This window comes from Venturia canescens, chromosome 11, assembly GCF_019457755.1.
Source record: "Venturia canescens isolate UGA chromosome 11, ASM1945775v1, whole genome shotgun sequence".
NCBI lineage: Eukaryota > Metazoa > Arthropoda > Insecta > Hymenoptera > Ichneumonidae > Venturia > Venturia canescens.
The window spans coordinates 4,272,538-4,283,297 of record NC_057431.1 but is presented as its reverse complement, the minus strand read 5'-3'; the positions used below and the strand labels follow the sequence as shown (position 1 = coordinate 4,283,297).

Genomic DNA, 10,760 nt, shown 5'->3' with positions numbered 1-10,760 from the left:
AAGCCAGATAGTACTCAGTGCTATCCGAAAAAAAATAAAATTTCAAATTCAACTCACTATGTGGATAGCACTGGTTACTATCTATCTGTGTGGCGTTCCAGTTAGTTCGCGCAACAACCGCTACGAGGCTACAACTTTCTCGTATACACTTCGACAGGCTCTCATCAAATATATACATCGTCCATGCCAGAACCCTTCATCCAAAAAGCGTCTGGGGTAGGGTACAGTAGGCACAGCCCCACTGATGAGTGTGCCACTGTACCCGAGACAAAACGCAATCCTCTCCTCTCCAACCATTCTTTTCAAAACCACAGCTGTGGCGGATCCTACATTACCAAACATCCGTACCAAAAATCCTATATTTAAGGTGATCTATCACTTGCGTGGTGCTTGCGTGAGTGCGAGAGAGATAGCTGCAAAATGGTTACACGTTTTACTCGGACATCCTTGATTTTTTGAGAAAAATAAAAGTTACACCTTGTTCTCTAATAAAATGAGAATAGCGTGTAACTCATATTTTCTTTCAAATATCAACCTACTCGGAATAAAACTTGCAGCAGGATTTTTACCGACTGAACAACTGATAGATCACGTTAAACAATCTACACGAATGAGAAATAAACAGCAGCCGTCGAGAGCCAATCAACAACAAGAGCCCAGCGGACAACAAATAATAACGTAGCAGAGCCGAATCAACACACACAAAGTCGTCGACGCAGCACGCAGCAAAAACAACGGCCAGAATAACTACGTATTACCAAAAATGAAAACAAATTCGGATCAGGTAATTCTTGTGCTTGTGCGATTCAGAAGACACAGCTTTATTTTTTTTACGCAGTATTCTATTGTTTTTAACGATAGTGACCAGGCTTTCTGCATAAAATATATAAAACTATTTAATATTTTCATCAAATAGTTCTTTTGTAAATTTTTTTATCGGTTATTTTGGCAAATGTAAAGAAAGATTAGTAAAAGATTTTAGGTCAAAATTTGGTCCAAGTATTGTGCTGATTGCTCTTTGTACATTACTCTTGTAATCTTGTTTGTCTCTCATTTGAATTATTGCATTGAAATCTCGTGTCATCAAAATGTCACGATAATTTTGAGGAGTTTATAGGTTTTGATTTCTGCGTATCGATATTGCGATTATCTCCTAATAATATATCATCCAACTGCACGTGTATGTATATCGAAAACAAACAAAAGAGCAGCGCAATTGTTACTTTTCAAGGAAAACCGTTTCGAGCAAAAGTTATACAATTTTCTGAAATCGTTTCTACTTGCAATGCTCGATGAACGACAATCCGAATCACCTTTCAATCGAAATAATCCTGCTGCCCAAATTTTTTCGATATAACGAAATGTAAGAGTACAAAAAAGATGAAAGAACAAATATTGACTCGCTGGATGTCGTCGGATCGCGTTCCTCCTATCTCGATTTTTCTACCATCACAATGTATATAAAAAATGAATAAAACATTTGAAGATACGAGAACATTTTTTTAATTGTACTGCAAAACAACGCGCTTCTCTCAGAAAAAAAACCGTTCACAATTTTCAACTTATTCTCGTATAACACCTTTAGTTACCGATTAAATGTACACTGCCAATGTACCCTTAATTACCCTTATTATTCTCTAATGAAAGTACGTTTTTGGGAAAAAACATTACACGTTAAGCTCATAAGTCATATCAGCAATTAATTAGTAATTAAAATCATAAATGAAACATTATTCCGTTGATAAACTAAAAATAAAAACAAATTCCTAGGACCGTCAGAGGAATACAAAATAATCTGCGACGTAATACTTTTCTCGCTGAGAAGGTCCATGGAATTGGAATTGAACAAAAAAAAATTGTATGATAATAGTAATGATAATCTTTTTGTGCTATCATAAACGCTAATTACGATCTTGGACACTCTTGTTGATACTGGCCCCAAGCATTTATCACCGTTCGAATGTCATAGAGCACCGGAGATGTCTCAGGATAAATCTGATCCTTATAGCTGTTAGAGTGACTTGTTTTGGCTTGATCATGTTTAGCTTATGGAGAATTTTAAGGGCGCTTTTCAGCGGTACCAGGACTAGGAACTGGTCGATTTTGTTGAATTGATCCCTCTGTACGTTCACTGAAGTGCTGAAATAAAGTTTAAAAAAATCTCTGTATTCAGTTGCATTACAATGTTTCAAACGTGTCTTAATCAAGCTAACGTTTTTTCAAGCCGAACCTCTCGTTATAAACTAGCAACGATATGATCGATGCAATTTTTAGTAACGTTGAATTTATTGGTGATGCAATTATTAGTGTCCATTCGATCAAACAATTTTGCATATTCAATAATTTTTTGAACGCGGTGCCTCGTTATTGTTGACATATAAATGCAGGATATAGGAGATTCGAGTGAAATGACAAATATTGATTGCATAAGATCAAGAAATTTGCATGGCCCACAAAAAAAAAAGCAGTTTTTATTTTTACAAGCAATTTTTCAAAATGGTCAGTGTACTCACGAATTTTCCTAACGCTCAAGTGATCTTGATTTTGGGAAGTTATTTTTTTCGGCGCCACTGCGTTTGATTCTGCGAGCTGCTCAGCATCGGGAATTTCTCGCATTGTCTGAAATCGGCTTTTTTTCGAGTCAGATGGTGATTTTATTTTTTTCTGGAATGCGACCGCGCTGTCGATTGAGTCGAGCCAATCCGATGGAGAACGCGACGAATTGTTGTTAGAAAATTGAGTACCGTTGCAAACAACTCGTTCGATGGGTGTTTTGTTAAAAACAGGCAAAGTTTGCGCGGGAGGACCTGTGGGCGGCGTTGATGCAACAGAATAATTGTTGTTCGCATGGAAGCCACTTTCGATCGACGATTCAACGTTGACCCCTTTCGATTCGATTAGTTTTTGTCGTTCCTTCATAATTTCCTTCGTTTTCTCCATGTAATTAGAATAGTTTTTATTCTCGTTTTTGTACATAACTGGTCCAGATTCGTAGATCATTCGAGGCTGCGGTTCGAGCTCTGGTCTCTTCGTGTGGTGAAATGCTCGCACTACGAGGCCCTTTCAGTTGAGATTTTTCTGACAGAGATGGCGAATTCATTTCCGACAAAACATCGAGTCTAAAGGGATTCGTATCTTTGAATTGGAAATTTCCAGGCTCGAAGGTTGTTTTTGAACCAAAAGTACGCTCCGCAAAATTATGAACGGATGGCGACACAGTGAATCCTGGAATTTCGTTCGACGGGTCGTTCGACGAACAAATTGGTCGTAAAAGTTCAGTGATTTCTTCGAAAATTTTCATCACGTCGGGCCTTGCAGAAAAGCCATTCTTCAAGAATAATTCAACATCGAATTTCAATCGCGCCGCTGATATTCTCATCCACTTGTTTATGTGTTGCTGAATATCGAAACCTGGCTTTTCGATAATGCTTTTCGCGAACGTGAAATCCGTTATACTCGGTTCTTTCTCTTCCGAAATAGAGCTCAAACCGTTCTGTCCTTGACTCGTTCCGTATGACCTCGATTCTGATGATTGGTTGTAAGGCCTTTCGCTCATGTCAACCGTTTTGCCCTGTAAGTTAACGCCACGTAAGTTAACAAATTTGACAAAAAAAAATGGTACAAAAAAACGACTGATTTATCCCTCGTGAAAATATTAAATATAGCAGGATAATGCTATAGTCGGAGAGGGAACACAAAGTTGTTTTTCTGTTGGCCTGTACGTTTTTTTATAGAGTTGAAGAATATAAAATTCAGAAAATCTTTGAATAATATCGAAAAAGGATTCGATTTATCCGTGTCATACTGCGAGTGAAAAAATGAAATGAGAAAATTATAATATTCGTCGTGCGGGATTGATATCATTCGTCAAGATTCAACGTACATACTACGTAGGTTAACTGAATTTGAATAATATAATAGAAAAATACAGAAAAAATAGCAAAAACTTCAAAAATAACGTTTTAGAGCTTTGATGCGGGAAATTTTGTAACTAGTGTCCGATTTTTCTCCGGATGAGCTATCGTCGAGAGTCGCAAAAGTGTTGGGCTCATTGAGCATCGGCGATTTCTGAATTTCACTCAAAATCGAATAACGTTTAGAATAACGTATAGCGTTAGAGATTCGTCGTTCGAAGAAGAATTTGGATCGATGAGGGGTTTTTTGTCATTTCGAGAATCGCTGGATCGGGAGGGCGTGCGAGATTCGTCATCATCGAGAGGCAATTCCGATTTTTTGAACATGGAATCTTTGGTGAGATTCAAATTCGCACAAGCAAACGAATCGTCGTCTCGTCAATCGTAATAGATTTACAACAGTCCTACGCTGGCGGATTGGTGTCAGTTTCCTGTCTCGAGGAACCGCGCGACCCCGTATCAATGTCAATGTCTTCGGATATTTCGATACTGCTCTCGCCGCTCGGGTCGATCTGCTCCGAATTCACTTCTTCAATAACGACCGATTGACTTCCAGAAGGTTCCGGACAATTGGTCACTGTTTCACAAGTCTCGGGAACCTCATGAAGACGCCTTCTTGGTTTGCTCAAACGATAAATCGTCGGAATTGAGAGTGAAGTTGAAGGTACTATTCGCGTGTGAGTGAATCAAATTTTGCAGTGGCGTCTTCGATTTAAGACAAACATTTTGGAGCCAAGCATTCGTGTCTTTTGGCGAATCTGAAACGGACCCCCCCCCCCCCCTTTTCACCGGGTTCATTCAGTATTGCAGGTTGATTCTTTGGTATTCGAGAGCAAATCCGGTTTGTTCGTATTCGATTCATCGATGTCTGCGATTAAATTTATTTCCAATGGAGAAGATTTCTGAATCGGTTGCCCAGTCGATATTTCACTCGAGGAATCCTTCGAGTCTGAAAACTATTAAATTTATTGACTTTGTTGATTGTACAGCAGAATCCGAACTCTCATCCCTTTCGCTCAACGACTCCGACAAAGTTTTCGTCTCTTTGCTCTGTGATGAGCTCGAATCGACAGCCTAATCATCGTCCGAACTGTCCTTCAACGCCTCGCTTCGTATAATATTCATTATTCTGTCCAGTATAAATAGTTTTACACGCTCCTGGCGCTACTCTTTCCATCCGTTCTTCATCATTTTCAACCGAGGTTTTATGTCCTTTATCGGTTTGATATTTTCTTTGAGTGCAGGTGCTGATTCAACCTTCGCACAAAATGAGAGTACAACTTCATCGACAATTCGTACGAAACATTTGTCAGTTTTTGGGAGATTCGAAGGCTCTTTGTTTCTCAGTAATTTATGATTTTTCTTTGTGATCGATACTTTTTTTTTAGTCACCGAATTTTTCATCAATTTTTTTATCTCCTTCTTTTTATCTCCTCCATGGTACGGTGAATCACTATCGGTAGTTCTATCGGCTTTCGATAGTTTGCGACTCTGATGCGATTCACACAGATCTTTGAGCAGTTTCTTATTGATTTTTTGACCACGTGTACCGGAATCCGATTTCACTTAGCTCGTTTTATTCTTGTCCTTAACAACGCTCTCTTCATCGATTCCTGACGAAAAACGACGATTCTCGCATTCCTCTCCCGTGCTCTCTTCAACTAACAATGGTGACGCTGAAATTTTACCGATCTTTGATTCACGATGTAATTTTAACAAACTATCGTAAAAATCGCGTTTTTCCCCATTAGATCGTTCTCGATCCGTGCGTTATTCGCTTTTGAGTAAATCTCACTTGTATCGCTCGACAAGAGCTCTTTACCACTTTGTGGGGAAATGCGAGACTTGCATTCCAAGAAACGTCGGAATGGATAGTTCCGTTGCCTGATACGAACCATAGATCCATAAACCGCGAAACCGCTTTGAACTATCCAATCGTTTATGTGGAAATCCTCGGGTCCGTCGGTGTTTGTCAAACCCACCATCATCGAATTCGTCTGACGAGATACGAGAAAACCGGTTAAGACATTAAAAAATATTGTGTTGATGCAGATTTAATGCAGAACTTACCTCTGCGTCTATCGAAGCTATTGTAGCAACGAGCGGCACGTTCCTTGTTTTATTAACAAATTCGCATACGACGTTCCGCGGCCATTGAGTTCCTGACACAGGTTTTACGTTGTACAAGCCGCAAGGTATCGCCTGCGCTGGTATATTTGAAAACTTGCGATGCAAATAATGTATGGATTCTGCTGGATAATTACTCATGATGGTTCCATAATCGTAAAACAAGACCTATAAACGCACAATTCAGAATCTTTGAGTCTTCGTTTCTGTCACCGATTCGTTAAACTTATCCAAATTCATTATAATTTTGTATTACAAATCCAAAAATCCAAATTCATTCCCAACTAGCCATGCAAAAAAGATTTTTTTTTAAAGAAAAACGAGAAAAAATGCTCTCCATCATTAATTCCTTGCAAAGTGAAATATTATTCCCTTTTCTTTGTCTTTTTTTCTCTGCAGATGGTATGCAACAATAAATATTGGCATTCGCCAATATTTAGAGAAGAGATAGTGTTAAAAAAAAACTTACGGTAACGGAATTGTCTGGCATGACAGTCTTGATAATGGCTCTGTGCCATTTACCATCATATGTACAAGCACAATTCATCCCTTTCCTCATCACAGCCAATGGCAGCACGTACTCTTTAGCCTTACGTTCGTAAAAAGCGCTAAAATAAATAAAAATCTATTAAAAATGTGCTTTCAAAAAGCCCGGTTGGTGATTCTTTAGAAAGGAGTTTGAAACCTACTGAAGTTCGTTCATGAAGATTTGGAATTTGGGGATTCGCCGGAGCAATTGTATCCAAAAGAATGTCGGTGTATAAACGTCGCAAACTGTCACGTCGATGTATTCGTTAATCCCACAATTCAACATGGTGACACAAATTTGCCCAACAGTCTCGTCCGCAGTCATCACTCCGGGGGGGATAAGTTTATCCATTGTTGATTTAGACTGATGAAAAAAAAATTGAAAAAAGTAGTTCAGCAAAAAGTCGATATTTTTCCAGTCGAAATTTGACTCGATCGAGACTAGCAATTATGAAAGTTAAAAAAATTCTCATTTGCAACATAAATGTACTTGCTTGTCTCCAATTTTTCTACATTAATATTATTATTATATTTTATTTATTATTATTATTATTATTATTATTATTATATTAATATATAATAATTATTATTAATATAATTAAATATTATATATAATAATAATATAATATTTTAAGATTATTATTTAAGATTATTATTAATATTAATAAAGTTAATCATACCAAAACAGATGGGATTGCTTCAGTTGGTTCGATACTCTGTTCATAGATGTTGTAAAGAGAAGCGAGACTGAGAACTTTAGGCCTCTCACGAGGCTTAGCGTCTGAAATGCCAGTTTTAGCATTATACACTTTGAAATCCCCTTTGTCCTGTGGTCTCGTTGATTGAAAGATCCCTGGCAGATGAGAGACAAACTCGATAACGCTGACGAAGCCAAGTTCTTTGTAGTTGAGAGGAATCGTATATTCGTTCCGGTATAATTCAGGCAAATCAGTGCACCAGATTCCGTCGGGATGTTTTTCGATGAGTTTCTGCAGGCGGAGTCGCGTCCGTTCGTTAATGAGATGGCTTATCGCTTCGTTATCGGTTGCGTTGTCGTTGGTGGAGGTTGATTCTTTCAGCTCATGGAAACCTGGTGGACACTTTGCAGTCTCATTTTTTTCAGAACTGGACGTGGAATAAACGGGTGTTTTTTCATTGGATGGATGGTTCTCTTTTGGTTTATCGTCCTCCTTTTGCACAGTGTTTTCATCCACTTCGGCATAGAAATCTTTGCTATAGTCATCATCTTCGCTGTAGGAAAATCCAGCAGGTTTGCAGATGGCTTTTCCTCCATTAAATCGTGAAGGCTGGTCATTGGCTCGAGATTCTTCGCTTGTGGAGGTATCTCGAGGTTGTGGCTGTTTATATTCCTCATGACGATATGAAGCTATTTTTCTGTGATTCTGATCAGCCACCAGATTACTCACATGATTCGTTTTCTCCGACACTACCGGATAAGCATAATGCGTTCCGTTGTAAGGTCTTATGCTCAATCCACCAGTTAAACTCTGTAGAAAATCCACCAGACATCCATGACCAAATTCTCTGAACGGTATGTGTATACCAGTTTCTTCTTTGAAGTCAAGGTCCAATTTAATTATCGGCACACCTGTTGTAAACGTCTCTTTCCTTGTTATCAACAGGTAAGACAAGAGGTTCTGCACTTCTTCCCTAGACAGTGGGGTCGACATTTTCAAAATGCCTATAGCACACAATTATCTGAAACAAAATCAAAAAATTTCATTTCTCTATCAATGATCTTAAGAGAATGGATCAGTCGGTATATCGCAACCGTGAGTGCGAGAGAGATAGCTGCAAATTTCGAAATCGAAATTCTTTGACACAGTTTGACTGATTAAAAAAAGGCTCTGTCAGTCAATTTTTGCCATCGTTCTGCGTAGGCTGACAGAGCCTTTTTTTAATCGGTCAAACCGTGTCAGAGAATTTCAATTTCAAAAATTCCAAGGGAGATTCCCTAGTAGCAATTTCCAAAAGGGTGCCGGTAAAAATCCTGTTGCACGGTTTATTCCGAGTAGCTTGATATTTGAAAGAAAATATGAGTTACACGCTATTCTCATTTTATCAGAGAACAAGGTGTAACTTTTATTTTTCTCAAAAAATCAAGGGTGTCCGAGTAAACCGTGCAACCATTTTGCAGTTATCTCTCTCGCACTCGCGCAAGTGATAAATCACCTTAATGGTATACAAATGTCCGCCAAAAAGTTATCCGAAAGTTAACAGTTGTCCGAAAGATAACTTTTGTACATAGAAGAGTAGTCCATAAGAATCTTATGTGCCGACTTTAGTGGGGACATGTCCCCAGCGTTAGTTCTGAAATGCGCCGGCGCTAGTGGCGCGTTTCACTCTCGCTCTCACTTCCTCCCGTAGGCTTATATGCAGGGGACATCATGGCATCCTTTCTGCTCTTACAGCTGTTATGTGCTGGGGACATAGGGCGTCCTTTTTGCTCTCATAGCTGTTATGCGTTGGGGACATAGGACGTCCTTTTTGCTCTCAGCTGTTATGCGTTGGGGACATCATGGCATCCTTTTCGCTCTGATAGCTTTCTGCACTAAGGGCGATTTTTCTTTTTACTCACATTTTTTAAGATAAATCTTTTTCATCTTAGGAAAAAATTTATTTTTTTTAAATTCTTTTAATTCGAAATGAATATAGGGATGGTGCAGATTCGATAGAGGGCAGGTCGAAAGGTCTGGTGACGCATCCATCCCGGTTTCCGTCGAGAACCGCCATCTTATTTTATCTCTTTCCGGTTATCACCGTCGCAGAGGTGCGTGGTATTTGACATATTATCCACAATTGTTTAAATAATTTTGAAAAAATAGCACGAAATTTGTGTTGAATTTTTTTACCGAGTCCGTGCTTTTGTCGAACTTTGTATCAAGTGTGCAATTGTGTTTTGAATTGTTCAACGAGATTGAAGGGAAATTTTCCTTTGCTCGGCGTTGCTTCGCGCACCCATGTGGTCCACGCGAACTCTTCATTCGCTTTTATTTGAATACTAAAATGTTCTCGAAAAAATAATCAAATTTGTTTGCCCTATTTTCAGATGCCTTCCGTAACTCTTAAGGACGTTGACCAAAACAAATTCGTTAAGGCGTTTGCCGCGTTTCTCAAAAAGTAAGTTCTGTGATTTATTTTTAATCCGCATAACCTCAAATATTATCTTTTTGCTCGTTATTCTCGACAAATACTTTTTCTTTTTCCAATTAATATCTATCACGGTCAGTTGAATTATTTCTTATTCAGTTAAGATGACGAACAACTAGTTTAAATAGGCACTATTTTAGAATTAATTTCCTCTAGCATTTGGCATTATTCAATAAAAAATATATATATTCTATTCAATCATTGGATTTACATGAATGCAGGATTTCGGAAAATTTTTGTGCTTTATACAAAAGTTCACAAGCGTCGATTACCTTGCTAGTTCTTTCACTTTCCATGAATTGTTTCAAATGCATTTCAACACTCTATATTTATTGAAAAAAATGTTGGATAATTCTATATTTGGCTAATCAATATTTGTCTTACAATTGTTCAAAATTAGAACCGGCAAAATGCCTGTCCCTGAATGGGTTGACATTGTAAAGTCGGCACGCTTCAAGGAACTCGCTCCTTACGATCCAGACTGGTACTACATCAGATGTGCCGCGCTCGTTCGACACATCTATATCCGTAGCCCTATAGGTGTTGGAGCAGTGACCAAAATATTTGGTGGACGCAAACGAAATGGAACTCATCCCAGCCATTTCTGCCGTTCAGCCGGTGGAGTTGCCCGCAAAGCTCTACAGAGTTTAGAACAACTTAAACTTATTGAAAAAGCTTCTACGGGTGGACGCAAACTCACCAGCCAAGGCCGCCGTGATCTTGACCGTATTGCTGCTCAAGTAAAAGCAAAGACAAGGACACAGCTCAAATTGCAGGAGACTCTTGTGCTATAAGCCCCGTTCCACGTAATATAAATAAAAACACGAAAATTCAATTTTCTCGTCTTATTTATTCTCACTACTCAAATATTCAAATAAGATTTTTAAACTATTAGCTCAATCATTCATTCAAAACATCCCAAATTCGTTAATATTCATTGATTTACCAAAAATTAGTATTTTGGAAAATCAATACGCACGATTCCTTTTCTTGATAGCCTAGCTACGGTAAATAATTGTC

The 10,760-nt window shown here is 38.4% G+C and overlaps 2 protein-coding genes across 3 annotated transcripts; one reads left to right on the top strand and one right to left on the bottom strand.

Moving 5' to 3' along the window:
• Nucleotides 1–1,485: 1,485 nt before the first annotated feature.
• On the bottom strand, nucleotides 1,486–8,864 carry LOC122418423 (tudor domain-containing protein 5-like). Of its 2 annotated transcripts, none has more exons than XM_043432606.1 (8): nucleotides 8,763–8,864; nucleotides 7,250–8,288; nucleotides 6,731–6,933; nucleotides 6,511–6,649; nucleotides 5,985–6,209; nucleotides 5,810–5,911; nucleotides 2,514–3,571; nucleotides 1,486–2,139 (listed from the first exon to the last, which is right to left on the bottom strand). In XM_043432606.1, the coding sequence occupies exons 2-7, from the start codon at nucleotides 8,258–8,260 to the stop codon at nucleotides 2,957–2,959; spliced, it is 2,295 nt and encodes a 764-aa protein (XP_043288541.1). In that variant the 5' UTR covers nucleotides 8,261–8,288; nucleotides 8,763–8,864; the 3' UTR covers nucleotides 1,486–2,139; nucleotides 2,514–2,956. The 2 variants fall into 2 exon arrangements, with proteins under 2 accessions (XP_043288541.1, XP_043288542.1); XM_043432607.1 differs by having other exon boundaries at nucleotides 8,502–8,764.
• A 390-nt stretch (nucleotides 8,865–9,254) lies between these two features.
• RpS19a (Ribosomal protein S19a) lies at nucleotides 9,255–10,575 on the top strand. Its single transcript, XM_043432619.1, has 3 exons — nucleotides 9,255–9,360; nucleotides 9,640–9,710; nucleotides 10,141–10,575. The coding sequence occupies exons 2-3, from the start codon at nucleotides 9,640–9,642 to the stop codon at nucleotides 10,532–10,534; spliced, it is 465 nt and encodes a 154-aa protein (XP_043288554.1). The 5' UTR covers nucleotides 9,255–9,360; the 3' UTR covers nucleotides 10,535–10,575.
• Nucleotides 10,576–10,760: the final 185 nt, after the last annotated feature.